The sequence below is a fragment of the Podarcis erhardii genome (assembly GCF_964252035.2).
Source record: "Podarcis erhardii genome assembly, chromosome: 1".
Classification (NCBI taxonomy): Eukaryota; Metazoa; Chordata; class Lepidosauria; order Squamata; family Lacertidae; genus Podarcis; species Podarcis erhardii.
The window spans coordinates 71,674,933-71,701,866 of NC_138497.1; the positions used below are offsets into that span (position 1 = coordinate 71,674,933).

A 26,934-nucleotide genomic window follows, 5' to 3' on the forward strand; every position below is an offset into this window, starting at 1 on the left:
ATTTCACCTAATTACCATTGCTGGGGCTAATATTTCCTAAAAAGTGCATTTTCTTAACATTCATACAGCTTATAATATTTTTGTAAATAGTCCTTAAATTTTTTCCAGTCCTCTTCCATTTTTTCTTCTCCCAAGTCTCGGATTCTGCCAGTCATTTCCGCCAGTTCCATATAGTCCATCAACTGCGTCTGCCATTCCTCCAGTGTGGGTAAATCTTGTGTCTTCCAACACTTTGCGATGAGAATTCTTGCTGCTGTTGTAGCATACATAAAAAAAGTTCTATCTTTCTTTAACACATTCTGGTCTACAATGCCCAGAAGGAAGGCCTCCGGTTTCTTAGGCAAGGTATATCTAAATACCTTTTTTAACTCATTATAGATCATTTCCCAAAAGGCCTTCACTTTCGGACATGTCCACCAGAGATGAAAGAATGTCCCTTCCGCCTCTTTACACTTCCAGCATTTATTATCAGACAGGTGATATATCTTAGCAAGCTTGACTGGGGTCATGTACCACCGGTATATCATTTTCATAATATTTTCTTTCAGGGCACTACATGCCGTGAATTTCAATCCGGTGGTCCATAACCTTTCCCAGTCCTCAAACATAATGTTATGTCCAATATCCTGTGCCCACTTTATCATGGCGGATTTGACTGTCTCATCCTGTGTATTCCATTTGAGCAGCAAGTTATACATTCTTGAAAGTAATTTGTCTTTAGGTTCTAACAATTCTGTCTCTAATTTCGATTTTTCCACCTGGAACCCAACCTTTTTGTCTGTTTTGAAAATTTCTCGAATTTGGGCATAATGCAACCAGTCTCGCACCTTACTTTTTACATTTTCAAAACTCTGCAGCTTCCAATTGTCACCATCTTTTTCTATTAATTCCCAATATTTTGGCCAGTAGGCCTCCATGTTAAGTCTCTTGCGTGCCTTGGCCTCTGCCGGTGAAAGCCACCTTGGAGTTTTACTCTCCAATAAGTCTTTATATTTTGTCCAGACCATAAAGATTGCTCTTCTAACAATATGGTTTTTGAACATTTTATGAACTTTAACCTTGTCATACCACAAATACGCATGCCACCCAAAAGCGTTATCAAACCCTTCCAGATCTAGGACATCGGTGTTCTCTAACAAAAACCAATCTTTCAACCAGCAGAAGGCTGCAGATTCATAATATAACCTCAAGTCTGGCAGGGCAAATCCCCCCCTTTCTTTCGCATCTGTTAGTATTTTAAACTTAATTCGGGGCTTTTTGCCCTGCCAAACAAACTTAGAGATATCCCTCTGCCACTTTTCGAAGCATACCACTTTGTCCACAATCTGCAGGGTCTGAAACAAAAATAACATTTTCGGCAAAACATTCATCTTTATAGCTGCTATTCGGCCTAACAAGGAAAGTTTTAGTCTTGTCCAAGTTTCCAAATCCCTTTTGATTTCTGACCAACATTTCTCATAGTTGTCCTTAAACAAATTCAAGTTTTTAGAAGTCAAGAACACCCCTAAATATTTTACCTTTTTAACCACATTTAATCCTGTCTCTTTCAAAAACTCATCTGTTTCTGTAGACGTTAGGTTCTTAGCTAAGACCTTAGTCTTTTGCTTGTTCAACTTAAATCCCGCCACCCGACCATAATCAGATATTAAATCCAAAACTCTTTTTGTGCTAGAAACTGGCTCCTGTAATGTTAATACCAAGTCATCTGCAAATGCTTTCAGTTTATATTGTTTCACTCCGACCTCAATGCCCCGAACTGACCGGTCCCTTCTAATCATGTTCAAAAGCACCTCCAGGACCGAGATAAACAGTAATGGGGATAGAGGGCACCCTTGCCGTGTCCCGGAAGTGAGATTATTCTAGAAGAGAGTGAATTTAATTTCCCAGGAGATTTGTGTCCCACCCTTTAATAGGAAAATCATACATCATTTACCAAGGTGTCCACACCCCTTTAGAAATATAGCTGATCAATATTGCAGAGGCAGGGCATGTGAAAGCTAATCAGGGCTAGAAAAGATATGAAAGGCAGTTCACACACCTAAGCTTGGGGAAACTTCCGCTTAGCAATGAAGTGCATTTCAGTTTAAGATTCTAGAGCAGGGCAGTCCAACTTTTCATACCTTTCAGGCTGCAAGTGTATTTCAGCATGGGCCTGCACACTGCCTTGTCATGCACTGTGCGGGGGGGGGGGGGGGGAGCGAGGCCAAAATTGGAATTCCCCCAAGCCCTCCTGCCATCCCAAAGCTGCACTGGTCTTTGTCATGACAGGCTCTGACAGGGTCCTAGAGCCCTCCCACCTATTTTCCAAAGCTGGGAAAGCACTAATTAGACTTTAGGAAGGAGTTGAGAGGACTATAGGTCCCTGTCAGAGCCCTCACACCTCCTCAAAGCCCAGTGCCTAACTTTGGGAAGGCAGGCAAGGGCTGGAGGAGGCATCAAATGTTGCCAAGGGATGCCCAAAAAGGCCTCAAGGGTCACAGAAGAGTTTATATTTACAGTATTTTTCGCTCTATAGGACACACTTTTTCTCCTCCAAAAATTAAGGGGAAATGTGTGTGCATCCTATGGAGCGAATTCAGGCTCCTTGGCTTCAGCGATATCAACGCGAAGCCTCCAAAGTGCAGAGGGAGCGCTCCCTCCACGCTCCAGAGGCTACGCGTTGCTTTCGCTGAAGCCTGGAAAGCGAGAGGGGTTGGTGAGCACCAACCCCTCTCGCTCTCCAGGCTTCAGGGATAGCCTGAAGCCTTTGGAGCCTTTGGAGTGCAGCGGGAACTCGCGCTGTGCTCCAAAGGCTTTGCAACCTTGCCACCGCTCCCGGACCTGTTCTGGGGTCGGGGGAAGCTCGGGCTTCCCCCGCACCCAGCCCCGCAAGCTCCGGGAGCCGGGGCAAGGTTGTGCGCAACCTTGCTGCCGCTCCTGGACATGTTCTGGGGGCTGGGGTCGGGGGAAGCTTGGGCTTCCCCCGCCCCAGCCCCGCAGCTAAAAGCAAAGCCAAGACAGTGAGCAGGATCCATCTCGCTCGCTTTCTTGGCTTCTGCCAAAGCCGCGCGCAACCTCTCCAGCCTTCTTTGCTCTTTGGGGCTGGGGGGGGGGGTAAAATAAGATATTTTTTTCTTGATTTCCCTCCCTAAAAACTAGGTGCGCCTTATGGTCCGATGTGCCTCATGGAGCGAAAAATACGGTAACTCTTCTCTGAAGACTGATTAGCTTCCTTTAGTCAATGGATAGGCATTAGACAGGGACAATATACATCTGGTTGATGGTAGCTTCACAAACTCTTGTTTGACTGGAGCCTGCATATGTAAGTATGTATTTATAAACATATACAGTGGTGCCTCGGTTTAAGAACAGTCCTGTTTACGGACGATTCGGTTTACGAACTCCGCAAAACCAGAAGTAGTGTCCCAGTTTGCAAACTTTACCTCAGTCTAAGAATGGAATTGTAATGGTGGAAGGGCACAGGTGGCGGGAGGCTTCATTAGGGAAAGCGCGCCTCAGTTTAAGAACGGATTCGATCTAAGAATGGACTTCAGGAACGGATTAAGTTCATAAACTGAGGTACTACTGTATAAATATATGTATGTATGTATGTATGTATGTATTTATAAATATATATATATATGTGCTCATGGTCCCCCAGTGAGCTTCATGGCAGAGTGCAGATTTGAACCCTGGTCTCCCAGGTCCTGGACCAATGCTAGTTACCATGATGTACAACAATTTGTTTGTTTAAGTATCTTGAACTTGAAATGCCAGCCTTTTGCTGTCTAAATAGAAGACATAGTTCTTGTTCGTAGCCTGTATTTATTGCTTGCTAAGAACTTAAAGTGCAATCCTAACCCTTTATTTTGCCACTAGAGGGACCGAGGATAAGGTACAGGTAACTCTCCATCAGAACTCCACCAGTGGGGATGGCTCTGCAGAACCCTCAGAACCTTCCCATTGCCACTGTTCTCTTCCAAAAGGGCCTTGACAGGATATTACAGCACAGGGCATGTGGCTTTGGTGCTGGTGGGTTCAAAGCCTTGCCATTCCCCTGTAGCTGATACAAGTGGAGTGAGGCGATGGGGGTGGGAATAAAAGAAAATACCTCCATCTTCTGCTCCGGCTGGTGCAAGCAGCAGGATGTGGGACAATGTGGCTGCTCTTCCTTTTCTCTCTGCCCTCCTGCTCTGTAGCTGGGGCTTGTGTTTGCTCTGCCCCCCACCCCTCAAATTCCAGAAGATGAGTGGCGCTGCTCTGTTGTCAATAAAAAGGAATTGTGGCATTGTACAAGCTAACTGGATCATTGTGAAATTAACTAAACCTTTCTAAAAGGAGTCCTAGATGTAACACTGCAACAGTATTTTACATTTTAAATAGTGTGTGGATTATGGCTTATGTAAAGCGGCATGTGCTATCCAATTTTCACAGTTTTCCTTTGAATTAATCTCATACTTTTAATCCCATACTAAACTTTTCTCTCTCCATGCTGAAACAAATTAGTTTCCCACAAGCCAGAAATGTAGTACAAAAATGCAGCAGTGGAGGAAGCCACTCAGGCGCCTGGGGTGGCATACCCAGGGGCGGGGCAAGCTGCCTGTAGGGGCGGGGCACACTGCGGGGCTTCCAGAGTTTGCCTGCCTCCTCCAACTCAGCTGCCGTACGGCTGGGGGGGGGGAGGCAGTGGGTGGACTGTCTGGGCATTGCAGAGCCTGCGTGTGCCCAAGCCACTGCTTCTCTCCCAGGAGAGATGCGTGGCTCTGGCGTGCTGCAGGCCCTGTGGTGAGTGCCGCCCGACATTTTGTCACCCCCCTCAGCAGTGACACCCGGGGTGGACTGCACCCACCACCCACCCCTTCCTCCGCCCCTGCAGAAATGTTCTCAGTTAATGTTTATATCTTTTACAATCAGCAAGGTGAAAACAGAATGCTGCTTTCTCCAATGACTCAGCACCATGCTAATGCTCTTTAGAGGTATGGCACTAACCCAAAGATTGAAAATTATTTATTTATTTACCACATTTTTACTCCACTCTGTTGAAAAAATGTTCCTAGAGTGGCTGAAAAATGTCAGTGATAAGACAATCTCTCCTCAGATTCATAATCTAAAAGACATAACACAAAAGGAAAAGAGTTTGTCAGGGAGGAAGAAAAAAGCAAATTGAAACACTAATTCTTAGTTACAGAATTCTTTTAATGACCAGCTGGAATGGAAATATTCAAGGACAGAAGCCAAATGTTGTTGGTCTTTTAGTAGAGCAGATGGAGAGGCCTTGCAGTCTTATCTCTCTCTTCTGTAGCCTGATGGAATGGCTACTGTAGATGACAGTTGAGGGAAGAGCCTGATGGAGCTTGTCTTGCAAGCCTCCAATAAGCATTTCGTTGGCCACTGTGAGAACAGTATGGTGGACTAGATAGGGATTTGGTCTGAACCAACAGGACTCTTCTGTTTGAATTCTTTGCCCATTCCATAGAATAGCTAATAGTTTGGGTTTTTCTCACTCCCATTAGGGCTCATTTGAGCTAGAGAAAAAGTGGGTACAGTGCATCCTGGGATATCCCTACTTCAATATTGAATCTTGGATTGCATCCTTACTGTAGCAGCCGTTGCTATAAAGGCCCATATGCACTACTGCTGTCTGAAAGAATGGTGGTCTGAAAATTGCCTATGTCATTTTGGTTTGTAGAGCTATCCTGTACAAAAAGCTATTCTTATTCAACCCAAGGTCCGCATTCCCTCATGGGGAGCCTTCCACAGCCCACATGCAAGCGATATGTAGGGGACAAGAGGCAAAAATAGGTGAATAAATGAATGTAACTCTTGCCTCCATACCGTAGACTGTATTGTAGCATTGCAACCGTTATAGGTTTCTACACTGTCCCACCCATACAATTACTTAATCCTCTATCCAGGGAAGCAAAAGACATTATTACAGTCAAGAACACCTTTCAGTCAAGCAGAAGCACTCAGGGAAAGCACGGAGCAGGAGTAGGGTGGCCTGGGGCAAAAAAGGCTAATGCTAAAAAAAGTATTCAGTTGGGCAGAAGTGGGATATTCTCAGTTTAAGAGTGGCTAATGCAAAAAAGGCCAATTCTAGGCTATTCTAGGCTGCATCAACAGAAGTATAGTGTCCAGGTCAAGGGAAGTACCGTATTTTTCGTCCCATAGGACGCACCTACTTTTTTTGGGGGGGGGGAAATAAAGGAAATTTTTTTTTCCTTTATTTCCCCCCCAAAACCACGTTGGGGAACAGTGGGATGGCGGCGCTGCGCCTCCCCGCTGTCCCCCGAGCTTGTGGGGCTGGCCGATGTCTGTCTGGCGCGCGGGGCGCTCTGCTTCAGGGCGCCACGCGCGCCGGGCGGCAGGCTGCTATCCGCAGGGTGGGGAGCCCTGTGGGGAACTCCTGCAGGGCTCCCCACGCTGCGGATGTCTGTCCGGCGCGCGGGGCGCTCTGCTTCAGGGTGCCCCGCCCGCCGGGCGGCAGGCTGCGGACACCTGCGCGAAGCACGGGGCGTCATCCAAAGGGTGCCCCGTGCTCCGCGCTGCCGGCTGCCGCCCGCAAGCCCTGCGCGCCAGGGGGAGTTCCCCCAGGCGTGCAAGGCTTGCGGACACCTGCGCGAAGCACGGGGGGAGTTCCCCCGGGCACACAAGGCTTGCGGATAGCTTCCTGGAGCCTGGAGAGCGAGAGGTGTCGGTGCGCACCGACGCCTCTCGCTCTCCAGGCTTCAGCGAAAGCCTGCATTCGCCCCATAGGACGCACACACATTTCCCTTTCATTTTTGGAGGGGAAAAAGTGCGTCCTATAGGGCGAAAAATACGGTAATAGTACCACTCTTATTCTGCCTTGGAAAGACCACACCTGAAATACTGTGTCCAATTTTGGGCACCACAGTTTGGGAAGGATGTTGAAACACTGGAACGTGTGCGGAAGAGGGCAACCAAGATAATCACGGGTCTGGAAACCAAGTATTATGAGGAGCAGTTGAAGGATCTGGGTATGTTTAGCCTGGAAAAGAGGAGACTGAGAGGAGATATGATAGCCATTTACAAATATCTCAAGGGCTGTCACATGGAAGAGAGAATATATTCTCCAAGTGTATCAAGACATGCACATATGTGAAAATCAGGTAGCAGGTTTATGCTTACTCCAATCAGTATATTTTACAATCCTGTGAAACTGGATAGTGCTACAAATGAAATTGCTACTCTGCAGTGTCGTATTGTATATTTTTCAAGCCCCTGCTGCCTTACAACTCAGTTAGCACTCATAGATGTTTAACAAGTCTTACCTCTTGTAGATAGTGATTTATATATGTATGGGCTTGATTTTTTTTTTTTTTAAACTTGCTTGCTCTCCAGTACCTATGTTAGTCAGTTTTGATTTGCAAAACAGAAAGAACACACTTTTGTGAATGGTTGACTTTCTGGTTACCTGGAGTCATTTCTTGCAGGCAAACTGTTTATTAATGACTTCAAATGGCATCAGCTGGGTATCACATATATATTTGATTTTTATGCTTATTTCCACTAAAATGTGACTCATTTTGTTATTTATTAAACTTAGATGTGCATGCAAGAGGTACTAGGTAAAGACTGAAAAGAGGAGGTTAGGGGTATGAGCCATTACAATGTGAGGGAAAGACCCCTCTTCTAGCAATAGCAATTATTTCCTTTAGAGGAAGTTTTATTTATAATTTAGAGCAAATTTGTAGTCATTGGTTTGTGTTAACTTTTAAATTATTTAATTTTCTTTGTCTCCCAGTAGATATTTCTTTTCCATATTTTCACACTTGTTCTTGTGGTTAGAGATGTCTTTTCAAATATATGCATAGTTTTGTTTAGTTATGTTTTGAAGAAAGGGTTTAATTTGATGTAATGAAAAAATAAATAGGAACATCAAAATACTGGTATGAAAGAATCTATGAGAACTTTTAAAATGATAGTCAGGGGTTAAATTCTGCATTTCAGTGTCTTTTGAGTAAAACAGGATGTAGTGACTTTACTGTCAGACTGCTGGTGTGAGTGCAAACAGATGAGGAAATGCTAGGGCTGGCACTCCAGTATGGGCTGTTGTCTAGGAAACTGTTTGCGTCATTCCACCCAGCAATTAGCTTACAGTGCTTTTATTTTTGATAGTGTAGTAAGCTGAACTTGACTGTAACAAAGAAAAGGCTGGTGGTACTGTTGCAGTTCTGAAGATATAGCTTTTGTGGGAAATGGTAATAAAATAAATATTAAAAACATGATAGAATTTTATATCCATTAATAATGAAAACTAAGTTATTATTTTATTAACGAAAAGTTTTTTCTGATCCGTTTTTAGATCTATTATTAAGACTTTTTGTTGAAACCATAAAAAAATTAAAAAACAGTTTAAAATACTATATTGAAAATACATATTGTTACTAGTTCTAATTTGCATATAGTTTGATACATTTTTCATGTTGAAATAAATTATACATTGCTGTGGTATGAAAATGGGAAAGTCCATATTTGCATTTTTAAAATGCAAATTCATAGTCTGATGGTGCAATTACATATATCTTTATGCAAAATTAATGTCCCACTGTGTAGTGAGGTGCTTACTGCCTAGTAAATGTGTCTAGGATTGCAGTCTTGACATAAATATCTACTTATTTGAACTTATAAGGTTGTATGTAGTATAAGTTTGAATTTGTCTGAACCACCCAGCTGTACTGTAGCATGTGGGCAAATGTTACAATTAAAAAACTAATCGTTTTTGCATAGGTACAGAAATAGTAAGTATAGAAACAGGACTTCTTTTTCCACCAGCACATCCTATGTTCAGAATGATGGAAGAAACTAAAGGTGGCCTATCTAGGAAGCACTCTGCTTACATTAATAATGGAACTGATGGATGCAGATTCAAGGTCCCTGCTATAAAAGAGAACTTTGCCATAAGATGAGTCTGCTAGATCAGGCCAGTAGCCCATCTAGTCTAGCATCCTGTTCTCACAGTGACCAATCAGAAACCTGTAAGGAAACACAAGCTGGACCTGTGCACAAGAGCACACTGCTCTTTGGTTTCTAGCATCTGGTATTTAGAAGCATTACTGTGCTGACTGTGGAGACAGAGCATAGCTATCATGGCTAGTTGCCATTGATACCCTTTTCCTCCAGTCCTCTTTTAAAGCCATCCCAGTTGGTGACATCAGTACCTCCTGTGGAAGCAAGTTTCATACTTTAACTGTGCGCTGCCTGAAGAAGTAGCCATAAGACTCCACTATTTGTGGTGCACTTGTGCTACCTTGATGTATGTTTCCCAAGCTACTTAGGTTTCTTACCTTGCTGTATCAGTGTTGGGATAGGAGAGTTTCAACAGCTGGTTCTCTCTGGTGTGTTCTACTGAAGCTGACTTGGCTAATTGCTACTGGGCTGATGTAGTAGTTATTTCACTCGACAGAACCTGTCTTTGTTGGAGGAAAAGTGTGTATATGTGGAAGTTGTTCAGACCCAGCACTATAACAAGTATTGCTGGTTTTTCAGTAAATGGTAAATGAGGAGCTAAAAGAAAATGGCTGGGGTTTCTTTTTTAGTTTTTTTAAAGACTTAGAAAATGGAGACCCAGTTCTTTGTATTATTAATATTAGAAAAGTTGCTGTGAAACATTTAAACACAGTTTAACTACTTAGGAAAAAGCTTTCAAAGTATTCATGTTTTTGTATTTTTTTATCAAACTGTAGCCAAATCTGACTCTTCTTTCATTTGTACAAATAGAAATTTTGCATTGAAAGTTTCTGAGAACTGCTGGTGTCAGCTGGAGGTGTACCAGAAAGCTTGGGTGATTATCTGTGGAGACTGACTAGATCTGCTCCTGCAACTTGTCATGCTGAGTAGTGACACTTTCTACTTTTTTTGGGGGGGGGGGATAATATTTGAGTATGTTTCTCTCTCAGTCTCTCATTGTTAAATGAAATAGAATTTTGGAAACAAACATTTTTTGCTAGTTCAACTTTATTTATTGATTTAAATTAAGCATTATTAAATCTCAAGAGCGCACAGTAAATACACCAAATAACTAAGTGCATGCACATTGTAAATACCTATAATATACAAAAGCCTGTATAGTCAAAACCCATAGGGTTCAATGATGGGTAGGACTGCCAAAGTCATTTTCCCCAAAACACTCCCCCCTTTCCATCCCCGATTGATTGATTGATTGATTGATTGATTGATTGCCATGTGTGTAAAGCTGAATGCACACAAGTTAAATGTGCACAGTTGCGGGCTTACTTTACTTTAAACTGACAAAGAGGAATTTGAGATACACTTTGAGTGGGCAGTCGAAGACTTCCAGATCTCATCCTCCCCCTTCAAAGACATTGACCAAAAAATGTGTCTTGATCCGCTGTGGAAAAGCATTGAAAGATGTGCCAGATGCTCCTCGAAAGGGAGAACCTTCCACAACTTGGGGCCACCGCAGAGAAAGCCTTCTCCTGCATTACCGCTCTTTGGTCAGACCTCACCTGGAGTACTGTGTCCAGTTCTGGGCACCACAGTTCAAGAAGGACACTGACAAACTGGAACGTGTCCAGAGGAGGGCAACCAAAATGGTCAAAGGCCTGGAAATGATGCCTTATGAGGAACGGCTAAGGGAGCTGGGCATGTTTAGCCTGGAGAAGAGGAGGTTAAGGGGTGATATGATAGCCATGTTCAAATATATAAAAGGATGTCACATAGAGGCGGGAGAAAGGTTGTTTTCTGCTGCTCCAGAGAAGCGGACACGGAGCAATGGATCCAAACTACAAGAAAGAAGATTCCACCTAAACATTAGGAAGAACTTCCTGACAGTAAGAGCTGTTCGACAGTGGAATTTGCTGCCAAGGAGTGTGGTGGAGTCTCCTTCCTTGGAGGTCTTTAAGCAGAGGCTTGACAACCATATGTCAGGAGTGCTCTGATGGTGTTTCCTGCTTGACAGGGGGTTGGACTCGATGGCCCTTGTGGTCTCTTCCAACTCTATGATTCTATGATCTTTACATGGTGCTGCTGCTTTTTTGTGATGAAACCATGTTCTCTCTTTATAATGATACTGAAAAGGCCACTTCCTTTACTACAGAAACACTTCTGCAGTTGTATGGAATTTTAAAACATGCTTGTCACATTAAAAAAAAAAGAATCTTAGACAAATACCAGAACTGTTATCAGTGAAACCAGGAAAGAAATATCATACATTATAACTTGACATCTGAAAAAAAAACTTGCTGTGTTTCCTTGCTTTTAGTTGCGTTTTCAGTAGGCTTAGTGAGCTAATTCTGATAGGTTTTAATTATTATGAAGCCACATCATTCAGTAAATGGCTAGCTACTACAGATCTGGTTTCAGTTCACCTCTTGTTCCAGATAGCCTTTTGAAATGCAAAACTTCATTCTTTACATGATCCTGTGATTTGTCTAGAGCTGATTAATGTCACCTAATCAAGCAAATGAGTCCGGTAAATGCTTAGACGCTGTTTTTTTTAGTAGAGCTGTTAGGGTTATGTAAAGAAATTCAGAAATCTAATTAATCTGGAAAGAGACAAAAGTATTACAAGTTTCACATTCGGCTATTGTATGACATTAGGAAAGAATGTAGTCCTTTTTTAAAAACTTATCCATTATAAATCTTTGTAACATGAGCATTTCAGACAAAGTGTTGAATAGTGGGTAGACATAGCAGACGACACAGCGATTCTTCCAAAGCAGCTCTTTATTTGTAAGCTGGACAGAACTGGACAGCAAACAGCTCAGCCGGCCTGCTTTTATAGGCAGCCAGCCGTCAACAATGTAGCAACAACAACCCAGGGTTTCCCGCCTAAAATAACTGACGTGGACCTGAGTGAAAACTACATACACAATACTCCTGGTGGCTAGGGTGAGAACTTCAATACATAACACAAAGCTTCTGACTCAATAGATTTCTTCATCTTCATGGAGTCATGGGACTGTATCGTAAAGATTCTAATTGTGAGCCAACCAGCATTTGACCATCATCCTGATTTCGGCTCTCTGTTGTTAAAACATGGGCTTCATTTATGAAATTGTAGCTCATCTCTGATGTCATTGTAAAATATTTCTTCAGTTGCTTTACTTTTTTTTCAACACATGACATTTCATGTTTGTTTGTTTGTTTGTTTGTTTTAAAAAATGTACCAGAGGTTATAATATTTTAATTGAAATACATGCTTCCTTACATTGCAATTCTGCACATATATACTCAGAAATTAGCACCTTTAAATTCATTGGGACTTACTTCCAGGTATAGAATTGCAACCTTAGAGGTTCATAGAATAGCAGCCTTAAATTGACTGCTGTTTGTCATTCTATATTTTTCTGTGTTTCCCAGCTCTCTTTTCCTTTTTTCTGCCACCCTCCTACTTTCTCATGTTCTCCTATTTCTGTACCATTCCATAAATTCCCTTCTCATCACCACCAATATTGTTATTCCACATTTTTATTGGAACCAGTTATGAAATTTACAGAAGGGTCTGGTTGAAATTAAATCTTTTTCCACCCAGATTTTTTTTTTACATTATTGCAAAGCAATTTCTCAGGAGGTTGGGAAAGGAAGAATTTATTTGTGCTTTATAATGTGTGAGAATCAATCTGTCCACTGACAGTTATGTTTTCATCTGTGGGTATTTGTAATTTTACATTCAGTACCTTTTCCTTCAATGTATGGGTCAGAGAATCATAGAATTGTCTACTTTAAATATGAAAATAGTTTTCACGCTTGGTGAGATAGTGACAGAAAATTACTGTGGTTTTAAGATTCTTATTGAGAGGGCAAGCAATGGGAGAAATGCCTTCAGCACACAGCTGTGGAGACTGCTTGAAATTTTCAATTCCAGGGGAAACTAACATGTTTGATTTTTTTCTGTATTTGTGGACTACTAGTCAATGCCACTTGGAGTAAGTGATGCAGGCTTTGACACATGGAGTAAGTGATGCAGGCTCCCAAGTGTTGTGGTTTTAACATTCAGAGCCCTATCATCCATAGATAATTTATCGGTAGCCATTAGCTGCAGTAGCTAAATGGAACCTCCAGGTTCAGAAAAATACTGCCTCTAAATATCAATTGTTGGGTGTAGTGGGAAGGGTTACTGTTTTGTGTCTTGCTTGTAGGCAGTGGCGTAGCGTGGGGGGTGCAGGGGGGGCCGGCCGCACCGGGCGCAACATCTGGGGGTTAGGGGCGCAAATCCATGGGTTAGGGGGCGCAAATCCACGGGTTAGGGGGCGCAAATTACTTGCCTTGCCCCGGGTGCTGACAACCCACGCTACGCCACTGCTTGTAGGCTTTCTGGCCCTGTTAGAAACAAGATGCTGGACTTGATAGACCTGTGGTCTGATTCAGCAGGGTTCTTGTGATGTCCCATAAAGCAAAGTGTTTAGATGAACAGCTGGAGGAGACTTTGAGAGTCCCATTGACTGCAAGATGATCAAACCTATCCATTCTTAAGGAAATCAGCCTTGAGTGCTTACTGGAAGAACAGATCCTGAAGCTGAGGCTCCAATACTTTGGCCACCTCACGAGAAGACTCCCTGGAAAAGAGCCTGATGTTGGGAAAGATTGAGGGCACAAGGAGAAGGGGACAACAGAGGATGGTTGGACAGTGTTCTCGAAGCTACTAACATGAGTTTGACCAAACTGCGGGAGGCAGTGGAAGACAGGAGTGCCTGGCATGCTCTGGTCCATAGGGTCACGAAGAGTCGGACACGACTAAACAACAACAAAAAATGTCTAGAAAATATCTACATTTAAGTTAATAGGTATACAAAGTATTGAATCTATGCATGACTTTCTTTTCTAACAAAGCAAATGGAGCAAAATCCACCCCCCAAAAAAGTGGCTATTTTATAAATCCATCTTTTGAAATTATTAAACATTGTCAAATCCAGGGCATTTTTTCTGGTAGACCTCTCCCAAATGCAGTACCGGCATCTCTGCCAAGCCACCTCTTCTTCCCTATTCTGAGGCTTACTTTTAAAAAAAAGTGGGGGAAGGAAGGAACAGCATCCTGTACACTCAGGATACTATTGTTAACCAGCAAGGTGGACCTTGTGGTGGGTACCCCAGGGAGGAGCTTTTCTAAATTGGGGGTTCCTAAAGTAGTGTGTGCGATTGATTGATTGATTGATTGATTGATTGATTGAGAGAGGTATGCATGTGTGATTTGTGTAAGAGAAGGAGAGGTGTATTTGTGGTATGTGTGTAATGGAGGGAGGGTGATATCTATATGTTGTGTCTGTGAATGTTAGAGAAAAGGAAGTATGTATGCTTTCTAAGTTTCTAATTTTATTTAATTATTTAATCAATTTTCTTGAGACTCCCCTTCAGGTGTTATTTTTATAAGTGTTATTTCTAGAAGAACCGTCTTGTCATAATATCTAGATCCTGTCTGGAGCCCCAGACCTAAAATGTTTGCATAATTTGGGTATTGTTGGGTAATTTATTAATGCTTTTTTGGATATACCGTTGTATATGATGAGCCAGACTGGCTTCTTTCCCAGGCTGCACCATTGGCATCTCTTTTGCTTAGATGACCTGCTTCTGTTAAAAATTTAAAAAATCTGTAAACATAAACATTGCTACTGTTTCTTTTTTTTTAAAAAAATGAATCTGCATTTCATTAATGGTAGTGACAGAATCACTTAACATACACTTAGTTACATTTAGAATCCTTTCAGGAACTATAATCAGTCTGTATGCTTTCCTGCTTCTGAGCACTAGGAGGCAGCCGTTTCTGTTAGAAATTCCAAAATCCTTACTGAAGCAATATCTTCTTTATTAGGCCAACCAAAATGTTACAAAATGGAATGTAAGCTTTTGAGTTCCCAGAACTCTTTATCAAGCTAGACGGTAAAATGTGCACAGGGAAGGAAGCCATCCATCCTTGCCTACGACTGGTAGATGGAATGTGGGAGGAGTTAGCAGATGTTCAAGTGACCCTCTTTCACCTGTTTAGCAAGTTTCCGATTGCAAACAAGCCACTAGAGAAGGAGAAAAACACAAAGGCTGATCCTTCGTTTCTGCAAATATAAAGGTTTTCCTTACTGTCCCCCCCCCCAATTTCCCTGTCTACACAATGCATGAAAGTATTACCGTTTCTAAAATCCATCATAGACACATTTGAGCTTATTTCCTCTATCTCAGGGTAACTTTATCTGAAAACAATGCTACTTCTTTGCTATTGATTCCCAGCCTTTTGTTTCTAGAACAAATGGAAGCAGTGTTCCAGTTCATAAAATACCAGTTCACCAGCCAGTCTTACTTACAATAGGTCAGACAATTAAAATAATTTTAGCCAGTTTCTGGAATTGCCCAATTGGCTTTGCAGAAATGGCAGCACAACTGTCAGACCCAACACTCTGCCTTTTTCCTTTGCAACTGTGCATGTTATAAAAGCTAGAGAAGGAAATATTTCATAGTAGCTTAAAAGCTTTGTGTCCTTAAAAGGTAGAAAGTCTTCATAAAATATGGGTAACAATACAACAATCTTCTTGTTGCCTCTCTTCTTCTCAAAAGTATGTTGAAAAAGATTTCTGATTTCAAGTTGCTATGGTGTTAGTATCTTTGTTTAGTTAATTTTGTGCTAAGTTGCTATGGAAATATTTATTTACTGAGTTAGTGCCTAACCAGTGTCAAACAGATGCTGCTAGCAAGTACAAATCATGTTTTAATCAATAAAATACCCAAACTATTCCTAGTCTTGAAGATGGAAAAAATAATGTAGCAAAATACTTTTATTTGTGTTTTTCATAGCCCATACTTTTTACATTAAAATGCTAGCTTATTTGATCTGCTAATAACAATCAGGTTATTATTAGGTTCCACATTGTTAATGTTACAAACTTATGCTTATCTTGCAGGTGTTGCCTTATTTGTGAAAAAATGTATATGATCCATCTGTTATTTTACTAGATACATTCACCATAACTGCATGTCTCTGGTTTTAGTACCTATTTTCAAACATACTTAAGTCAGCTATACCACATTTTAGATGACATTTTTACTCTAATTTAGAATGTGATTTATCTCAGTGGAGCAAATGCTGATCAAATCTCCAGTTGAGTATTTCAGTTGAGTAACCATGATGATCCAGTAGTGATGTATGGAAGTGAGAGCTGGACCATAAAGAAGGCTGATCACCGAAGAATTGATGCTTTTGAATTATGGTGCTGGAGGAGACTCTTGAGAGTCCCATGGACTGCAAGAAGATCAAACGCATCCATTCTTAAGGAAATTAGCCCTGAGTGCTCACTGGAAGGACAGATTGTGAAGCTGAGGCTCCAGTACTTTGGCTACCTCATGAGAAGAGAAGACTCCCTGGAAAAGACCCTGATGTTGGGAAAGATGGAGGGCACAAGGAGAAGGAGACGACAGAGGACAAGATGGTTGGACAGTGTTCTCAAAGCTACAAACATGAGTCTGACCAAACTGTGGGAGGCAGTGAAAGACAGGAGTGCCTGGCGTGCTCTGGTCCATTGGGTCACGAAGAGTCGGACACGACTAAACGACTAAACAACAACAACAAACCATGATGATTCCATTCATGGGAGATCCGAACCATTTCCAAATATTTAGTTGTATATAGACAGCAGCCTTGAGAAATTATAGTTATTGGGTAACACATCTAAACTACATGTCACCTTTGAGTAGGGATGAACTGAGCAGCCTAATTCTGTCACATTTCATTCTTGTAAATACTCAAGGGTTCCTTAATTGTATTGTATGCATTTTGATTGTACTGTTAACATAAAATATGCTTTCAGTGCATTAATAAAAAAATAGGCATTTTATGCGTATATTTTATGTAAAATAAAAATTTATGTGTGCACCAAAACTCTGTTAAAATCTAGAAAAGTGTTTCATCCAACTGGGAGTTGCATTCCAATCTTCAAGGAATCTTGGGAGCATCTGATTAGGTTGTACTGTTGTGAAAAGTGGAAAAAGCAAATTCTTCCCCCATCCCTCATTTTGAGTAACTATACATAAAAGGTAAAGAGACCCCTGACCATTAGGTCCAGTCGTGACTGAGTCTGGGGTTGCGGCGCTCATCTCGCTTTATTGGCCAAGGGAGCCGGCATACAGCTTACGGATCATGTGGCCAACATGACTAAGCCGCTTCTGGCGAACCAGAGCAGCGCACGGAAACGCTGTTTACCTGTTTACCTTCCCGCCGGAGCGGTACCTATTTATCTACTTGCACTTTTGATGTGCTTTCAAACTGCTAGGTTGGCAGGAGCAGGAACCGAGCAACGGGAGCTCACCCTGTCGCGGGGATTCAAACCGCCGACCTCCTGATCAGCAAGCCCTAATGTTTTTTGCCTCTCTTCCCTGTCACATACCTCCTCATACATAACTACTCGTATATACTATATCTTTTTTTAAAAGACCCTCTGTAACATTCAGAATACATATCCTACACCAGTGAAATTCAGAAGAGAATACAAATTAAATTAGGAACAAATGATTACTAATTGGTGTGCTAAGAGATCAGGGAGAACAAAATAGGGAAATAGTTGGTGGTACACGTGTGGTGCTGTGGTCTAAACAACTGAGCCCTGGAGTTGCCGATCAAAAGGTTGGCAGTTCGAATCCCCGCGATCGGGTGAGCTCCCGTTGCTCAGTTCCAGCTCCTGCCAACCTAGCAGTTCGAAAGCATGCCAAAAAGTGCAAGTAGATTAATAGGTACCGCTTCAGCGGGAAGGTAAACAGCGTTTTCGTGCACTGCTCTGGTGCTGGTGTTCTGTTGCGCCAGAAGCGGCTTAGCCCTGCTGGCCACATGACCCAGAAAAACTGTCTGCGGAGCAGACAAACTCTGGCTCCCTTGGCCTGTAAAGCAAGATGAGTGCTACAACCCCAGAGTCGTTCATGACTGGACTTAACCGTCAGGGGTCCCTTTACCTTTACCTTGACTGCTTGAGAGAGGCATTCCAGGACCTAAGAGTGAGAAATCCATCTACCTCTTGGGCAGAGCTCCAGAGATACCACCACACCTGGGACAGAGCTCTGCTCTCTGCCCAGCTCAGCCTCATTTGCGTAGCACTTAAGAAGTAGGCATTTAGGCTTATTATTTTAGTTTAAAGAAGTTTATAATATAATTGTTATTATCCCTTTTATCTCCCAGACCATTTTATTGTCTTAAATTGTGACCCTGTTGAGGAAAGAGGGCAGGATTCAACTAACAAGTTCTGTCAGTGCAAGCCTTGTGCAAGTGTTTGCATTTGTGCAAACAGGGTGTGCCTCCCAGTGTCCCCTCCCCCCAAAAAATTGTCTGTGGGAGAGTCCCCATTATTTGTGGTTGCTGCTAGCCTTCCCCTTTCCCCAAGTAATCTAGCACACATGGAAGACCTTACAGAGGGCTGAGGTCTCATCTCTGACATTTCACTCATCTAGAGTGCTACAACTTCACACTTGTACCAAGTGCCTTTAATAATGAAGTTCACTGATGTCAGAGAGATGTCCTCAAATGGGTTGTAGCATCCTCCAGCAATGGAAGGCAAAATCACTGGTCAACGTTAAGTTAAACTGGCTCTCCATAACACACTTTCTTTCCACCCTTTCTCCTTAGGGAAAAAGGTTCCAAAGTCAGCTTGATGGCTTAAAGCCTGTATTTCATGAATCTATACATGTTTGCATTTTACTCCGCCTGTTAGTATTTCAGTTCACTCAGTTAGGTCAGCAGCAGCCTCAGCATCTTTTCTTTAAACGTTCTTCTGCAAGACTTTTGCAGGGCTGCCACATGAAGTGGATTGGATCTTAATGCCTCTGGTGTGGATTCCAACAAACAATAATGGTGACAAGGGACCTTGCTTTTATTTATTTATTTTATTTATTAGAATTATATACCACCCTTCATCAAAATATCTCAGGGCTTTGTTCCCGTGTAATCTTCAATGGCATGGAGTCCATATTATTAGTTTGTATGAAGGAGGTAGAAGGAGCAAAAATTTTGCTGAATGGCATGCAACATTGCTGGACCTATTTGTATCTTGCTCAGTATCTATAACCTAAAAAAATAAAATGCTTTCCATACAGTCAAAGGCAGTCTCTTGGACTTGCCGATCAGAAGGTCGGTGGTTTGAATCAGCACAATGGGGTGAGCTCCTGTTGCTCTGTCCCAACTCCTGCCTACCTAGCAGTTCGAAAGCACACCAGTGCAAGTCATTGAATAGGTACTGCTGTGGCGGGAAGGTAAACAGTGTTTCCATGCGCTCTGGTTTCCGTCACAGTGTTCCATTGCGCCAGAAGTGGTTTAGTCATGCTGGCCACATGACCCAGAAAGCTGTCTGTGGACAAACGGCGGCTCTCTTGGCCTGAAAGCAAGATGAGCACCGCAACCCCATAGTCGCCTTTGACTGGACTTAACTGTCTAGGGGGGTCCTTTACTAATGTTACAATAGTGAATGATACTCAGTACTGTGCATTGAATCTGCAATTTGCCTCTGCTGCTCTGCATTAAAAAATGCTTCTCTTAAGATTTTAGATTTGAGTGCCACCTTGTGGAATGTTGTAAAATGTTAAAAGAATATTTCTGAACACATCCTTGAGCCTTACTAATTGAAACTCATCCAACATAACAGGACTAGACAGTGCTCTGGGCACCTCTCAAGATTCATCTGCTGTAACAGTGGAGTCAGGGTCCCAGTGGATGCAAGCAATTTGATCCTCAAAAAGCTTTGCAAACAACTCACAGGGAGCTACCATCTGTTCTGTCATCTCCTTCAGGCCAGACTATAAAAGGTTCCACAATACCTGGAAAGGCTCTGTTGGACAACTCAAATGAGAATGCATTGGAGGCAGCAAAGTATGCCTTATTTGCTGCCTTCACTGCCACTAGGTAGGCATGATGATGAGCCCTCACCAGTGTTCAGTTACATTCAACTAGAGTTTTCCTTCATTTGGATTTGAGTCGTCTCTTAACTTGTCTAGGCTAAATCATAGTGGAATGACTTGTATCTTAAAGTGAGATATATTCTCTTCACCTTACTAGTGATTATTAGCACTAAATATTTTTTAAAAATCCAAGTGTACTAATGTTGACATTTTTGTCAACAATTTATACTGTAATTTTTAATATAGTTTGGAATTTTAAGTAATTAAGTATTATATGAAATCAAATAATCCATGCAGCAGAAGTTTGAAAGGAGCTGTGTAGGTCGATTTAGGTAGTTTTCCTTTATCCGGTTTGAGGAAGACATTCTGGACTGTTTCCTTCAGTATGGGCAAATAGATGAGGGAACTTTATGAGCACAGTGCTTGGATTCTCTTCCCAGGGCTGCAGGATGCAGGGGATTTCCCTCCCTCATGCAGCAGCTTCTTGGAAGTGTCCTAAGGTGATTGCCTCTTGCTAAATTGAGGCCTGTATCTTTTGATGGGTTAGAAGTATCTTAATTATAGCTACAATTTGTATTCTAATACTTGAAAGTTTGGCTTGGCACATTAAATAGGGAAACTCACAAGAAGAGGAATAATAATACTGCTACTAGTACATAATTAAGTTTCAATAACTGCTAAGCAGATTTAAGTGCATTATGTACAGTTCCTTTTTCACTTGGTATGCTTATTGGAATGTAACTACAGCAACTGGATGCTATACTGTTAATCTAGTCATTTTGAAATAAATAATAGTAACAAGTGTTCTATTTGCAAAATATTTATTGTTTGTTTATAACTTCCTGTTTTGTTGTCTTACAGATGATCCTTTGGGACTGGGACTTAAAGCAGTGGTATAAACCTCATTATCAGGTCAGTATATCTAAATATAACCAGTATATGATATTGCACAATCAAGTCTTTGGGTAGCATACCTCTCCCCTCCCCTCTCTCCCCCCTCATGTGTTCCAATTAATTAATAACTTCCTGGATTGAGCAAGCCATAATTTACTGCTCCATCCAAACCAAGAAACTGGTGTGGTGATTCTCTAAACAGTGATTTTTACACTGACTTTCAAAAGTTTCACATTGGTTCTTAGGTGTAGCTGGAGCCTCTAAACTGAACTGCTATAGTTCCTGCACTTCCTCAGGCAAGGCTGCTTGAACTGCATCTCTGAATTTGCTCTGCATTCTCATTTTATCTGTTCTCACCTCTGCTATTTCATGTAGAAGCATTTTTTGTGATTTATTTATGTCAACTCTTCCAGGCACTCATCCTCATAAAACTCTCTTATCTCTTTCTTCTGTTATTATTCTTCTAAGTACATTGACCGTTACAGTCTCTCTCTCTTCCAGAATGTGCAGACATTTCTGACAATCCAGAAAATGTGTTGGTCCTTCCCTTTTTCACCTAGGCCTAGCATCCAGCCTCAAGTTATAATCTCCCCTAGGATTACCAAATGCAAAAGAGAACAGGGTTCCTACATCTCTAATTGCTGAGCAGGATTTCAGCAGGTGCAGCTTTTCATGAAAGCAGCATAGATTTGCATTCAAATAAAAAGAGCAGGAGAGTTCTTTTGTCATATACTTGCCCAAGCAATAAGCAGGTAAGCTATATTTTAAGGAGGTGCATAAGATCCATGCCAAAGAAACCAGTAGTTTTGACTCAGAAATCAAAGTCTCTCTTCTAACTTGGCAGTAGAGTAGAGCTTCTGCAAATTGTACTAAAGGCCCCTGACACAGGACTTGGCTGTATGTTGTAGGAAACTTGGCTATGAAATAGATGTGATGGCATAAACTGATTTAGAAATGGTTATTCGTATATGATATATAGCCAGATAAGTCTGGGCTTCCCAGGGCAGGTCTGGGTTTGTCCTAGCCTATTTACATTCAGTGTCTGGTGTGAGATGGTAATGCTCTCTTGCCTCTCACAACATTTGATGCAGGTGGGCTTTTCATCTGTCCAATAGAGATATTACATTTAACTCATAAGGAATTAATGTACTAGGAATAAAATATGTTATGTTATAGAAGTTATTACACTCCCCTCACCCAGGACCACATCTCTGATCCAATAAATTGTCTCCAACCCCGTGTGTGTGTGTGTGTTGAGAGATCCATGCACATATCTGGTGTGTCGTTTTACTTTTCGCCCGCTTCGAACACAAAGATGGGAGTGAATATTTATAGACTATAGGCCCAGAATAAGATAAACTCACTTGTTAATTAGTCCCTAATTCCAGGGTTTGGTTGCAACCTTTGATCCTGATCAGAGACCTGAAGAACAGTTGAATTAAGAACTGTCATCCCACACTCATAAGGCAGGGCATTAAGGTGATGAACGTAGGCCAGCTCTTTCACCATAATAATTATGTAATGTTTAAAATGTTTAAAGAGGCAGAACTAGTACTGTACTAAGATTTAAAAGAAAAATCAGTCTGTATCTTTAGTTTTCCCCAGAAGCAAACGTCAAGGCAATCATTAGTTTGTAGTTTCAGGATCATGTAGGGATGCACATAGGCAGGCCTACAATGGGCATAATCGTACATTAGAAAAAGGGAATATTGAGTCCTATCTGCATCTTCTCCATCCAGGAGAACATAATGAACAACAAAAGGAATATAGAGAGTTGGAGAGCCTTAGACCAGGCTAGCAAATAACCATTCATCTGGGAGCCTGGGGTGAATGAAAATTCCCTCTGGGCAACCAGCCAGACAACTCATTTTTGTGAGCACTCGCCTTCTTAGAAGGGAGAGAGAGGATCCCAATATACATCCTTCAGAGTAGAACTTTACTTAAAATAATTTCACCCCCCCCCCCAGATTAGAGCATGGGGCTGATTCTTCCTCCCTCCCTGGAATAGGAGGAAGGACAACCCAGAACAAATGTTGAAATTCCCTCTTTGTGCTCTTCTTGCAACCATCTGTCTCAAGAGACAGTGGAGTGCGCCTCTGGGGGTGAAGTAAAACCTCTGAGTTAGCAGCACCAAAGTGACCTCCCTTGGGCACAAGCCTGGGCAGTGTGTATGGAGGTCCTGGGCTGCTCAGACGAAAAGGCCTTGTTGATGTGGTCCAAAGGAAAGGAAAGCAAGAAATTAGAAATAGAAGGTACAAAGTTTATTGAAGAATGGAGTAAATTTGTGACATATATTGAAAGTAATTGTAGAAATTTAAAAACTACAGTAGGCTTAACATAAATCTTGTGACGTGTACATAATTGGAACAGTAACTGTAAGAGTAGAAGTATACCAAGAAAACCGCAACGGGATAGGAAGGAAGTCAAGGCGTGATCCAACACAATGTAAATGAGATGATGGTACCAAAGAATGATTGTTAAGAGTGTTTGTTTTAGTTTTTGACTGTTTGTTTTGGTTTGTTTTCTGTTTAACTGAAAATCTCAAAAAAGAAAAAAAGAAAAAAAGAAATAGTTTGGCTGCAGGAATTGCTGGAATGGGGTGTACAATGTGCCACCCAGCCGTCTTAGGGACTCTGAATTTGGACAGGGTTTACTCCTTAGCCATTTCTTCCAAAGATGTCCCACAAGGCAGCAGAGGTTTAGGATCAGAGTTTTCCTGTTCCTAAATGGGTTTTCTTCCCAGGTTGACGGGTCTCATCTGCCCCTCTCTTCCTCTACAGCACATGCAGAAACTGCCTTTTTGACCATTGGACCCACTATTGGTCTTGTCCACTCAATCTGCCGGAGCATGTCTTTGCATGTAGGGGAAGCCCCTATCTCACCGAGGGTTTGAGAACCATCATCTCCTCTCACCTGGTTTAGCTGCCATTCAAAGCCATTTCCCAGGGTGTGGCTGCTTTTGCATTCTGGCAGGTTTTAGGAGCCACGGGTGAGAGCTGAGTGCAGAGTGGAGACCAAAGGTGGACAAACTATCCCAGAAGGAATAATGTGTCCCCCACCAGAGGTACTACCTCTCTCCTAACACCTGATGCACCCCAATTCCCTCTTTTACACAAAAGAGGAGCCCTACCTCTTTTGGCTACCATAGTTATTTGTGGCTTTCCTCTCTTTATTCTGGAAAGGAGATGATCTCTGCTCTGCTGTCTTGAAGGCTGGCTGGATTTGAGTGTGTTTTTCTGACTTTATTCTAGCCACCTGTGGTGTGGATTAGGTTGAAGAAGAGATGAGAAAGAATGCAAATCAAGCTAGCCACTTTGTGTTTACTATACTAGCTGTTTCCTTCCTGTATTCTGTCCCTGAGTCTAACCAACTCAGTCATAGCATTTAGAAAGGTTGAGCCTTCCCCTCCAGAAAGTGAAACCGCTATGTACTCTGCCTTCTGCATAGAGCCCGGCTTTAAAATGGCTCTTTTTGAAAGGCTACGCGGTCGGGCTGCCTCTCTTCTACCCCTTTCTTTTTCAGAAATAGGAAGGAAACACTTCTGTATTCTGCACTTCTGAAAGCTGTACTCTAGGCTTGATGGACTTTGTAGAGGTAGTTGTGCTTGGCTTGCCTGCTCCTATTCTTTCTCTCTCTCTTTCACTCTCCCTCTGTAATGCAGTTTTGCAATTTTGCACCAGACAGACACTATGGAAGCAACAGGCTTGGGCTCTTTTTTTCCTCCTAGACATAAAGACTCAGTTTGAAAAGGCGAAAGAGAGACTCCAAGTAGAACTGCACAGACAGTTCAGTGCTAGAGGTAGTACCCCCTTATCACAGACTGGTTGGACTCAGAGGAATGGTGGGAAGAACCAGCTGGGGAGCCCCCAAGGAAAGAAGGCTCAGAGTCTGGTATTATTTCAACAAAGAACAGCAGGAGATTTGATAACGCTTTTAAGTAATAAGCCTGCATGTATTGCATGGAAACTGCAGGTTATTCGCCCTTTCTTCAATCTATGTGTGGAGAAAGGAATAAATGGTACAATTTGAAATTATTTTTCTGCTAAATTGTAAATAAATGACCTTACATCAAATGGTCTGTATTAATTAATTTAATATTACAGAATACTTAGATGAGCATTATTATTCAGTTTAATGTGCATCTTACTGAAATCCACATCTCAATTTCTTTTAATATTTTGATAAATTGACCTTACAATAACAAAAGCCTTTTGTTGTTGATAGCTAACAGCATGATTCTCTGTTCTAGAATGCTTGCAGTGGAACCGGAGTTGATTTTTCTGTACTAAATGAGACTCGCAACATGATGACTGACCTTCTGAATGATCCAGTCCTTCCTCCACATGTGATTTCTTCCCTCCGAAACATCAATAGCTTGATAAGCGCTTTTGCAGGCTCATGCAGGCCAAAGGCTAACATGTTTACCCCCTTTCCGGGCTTTTATCCCTGCCCAGAAATGGAAGACTCATCTGAAAGAGGGGACCGTAAACTGCATAAGGTCAATATATATATATCAGAATACCTCTAAGTGCAATTTCCCCCATATGGTAATTTTCCTATTCTTCTAGTGTGAATTATAGTTAATTCTATCCAAACTGACAAATTTCTATTCCTTTTAGATGCTAGGTTACAAAAAAATTAATTTATTGAGACACTGAACAATATTATGTATTCTTCCAGCTCAGCCAAGCAGTGTCAGAGGCTTCACTACCAATGTAGCACCCTGCTTGTGGTTAACACTTAGCTGGAATGAAATATTCAACGCAGCAATAGAGAAATTAAAATAGTAATTTATTTGTCAGACAAATAAAGAGGCACAGTGGTACATGGTTACCAAGCTCTGGCCTGCCTCCTGCCATTCTGGCCAGCACTTATATTCCCTTAATCCAGCCCCCTTTGCTCCTCCTGTGGCTGCCTCTGTCCAATCAGCCTGGTTGAAATTCCTATTGGCTGTTTGCTAGAGCCAATCACAAAAGATACACCCACAAAAGATACACCCACTTCCTTGCCCTTATATGGGAGACAAAGAGCTATATATAAATGACAAATAAGTAATAATATATCTTACATGGAATCTTAATTACCAGCTCACCTCTTGCCCTTCTTGCCCTATTGCCTTCTAAAACAAATGGTTTAATCTTACATTTTATGTTCAACAGATGTCAAGGATCTTGAGTTTCACATCAACATTGAAAGATTTCCTTCATTTAATGTTTCTAAACAAAATGCCTGACAACTATATATCAAGACTGCTTAGATGGCGTCTTCTGTCTGGCAGGGTGGGGGGCTGGTGGCTGACTTAATTTCAGGATAAATACAACTCTTACAACCATATGAAATAAGAATCTAGCATTCCTTAAATCCTTTGCATAATTACATTTAAGCCAATATATTTAAGCTAATATATTTCATACATTTATCATAGGTAGCCTCTTAAAAGAATAAAGCTTTTCAAAGTAAAAAGGAAAGAACTCAATAAAACACAGCTTTTAAAAGAAGCCTCTTCAAAAATGTTCTCTTTTTCTGTCAGCTAAATGTTTTTCCCTTTTGCTCCTGGCCTTTGAACCTTAGAAAGAAGATCTGGCTCATTTTACTGGGAGGCACATTGGTATTATCTTCCCCATTCCTAATGGTGTTTTCTCAGCCTTGGGGCAGCATATGTAATTCTCCCTTTTTTATGACTTTGAGAATTGTTTTTCTGCTATAAATCAATGGGGCCCTTCTTGTGTTAGGAGGAAAAACATCTTGCCAAGGTTCTTTTAGGCAGCTGGTCTTTTGCCTGGCATGAAACATTTGAAAATCCTTTTTTTTAAGCTCATTTTTTAATACAAGCCTTGATTGAAATATATAGAAGCTTTGATAAAAATGCAGGCTTATGATTAGATGCCTCATTCCCCCCTTTCAAGCTCAAGGACCTTCATCCCAAGTGTCCTTGATAGCTTGACCTTCATCATATTCCTGAGGTAAAGCTCTGTATAGGGCCATGATATGAGGTAGAGTTTCATTTGAAACCATCTTGCTAATTGTACTTCTAAAACATGAAATGATACATGGCATCATACATAAAACCAATACTACTACTGTCAAGAAAAACAAGCAAGACAATAGTATCCCTTTGAGTCCTGTGACATTAGGTAACCAATTGGTGAGCCATCCCATATCCCATCCTTCCCATGTTTGTACTGGGACATGTGCTATATTCTCCATCTTTGTGGCCAACAC

General features: G+C 41.7%; 2 protein-coding genes across 2 annotated transcripts in view; one reads left to right on the forward strand and one right to left on the reverse strand.

Moving 5' to 3' along the window:
• The window catches only part of PSMA1 (proteasome 20S subunit alpha 1), a 395,619-nt gene that overhangs the window by 34,740 nt on the left and 333,945 nt on the right, over positions 1-26,934 (reverse strand). The window lies entirely within an intron of this gene.
• PDE3B (phosphodiesterase 3B) overlaps positions 1-26,934 on the forward strand; it is a 66,193-nt gene that overhangs the window by 8,380 nt on the left and 30,879 nt on the right. The window contains exons 2-3 of the mRNA XM_081840373.1: positions 20,680-20,730; positions 24,962-25,210. Coding sequence (XP_081696499.1) covers positions 20,680-20,730; positions 24,962-25,210 — 300 coding nt within the window. The remainder of the gene's footprint in view (positions 1-20,679; positions 20,731-24,961; positions 25,211-26,934) is intronic.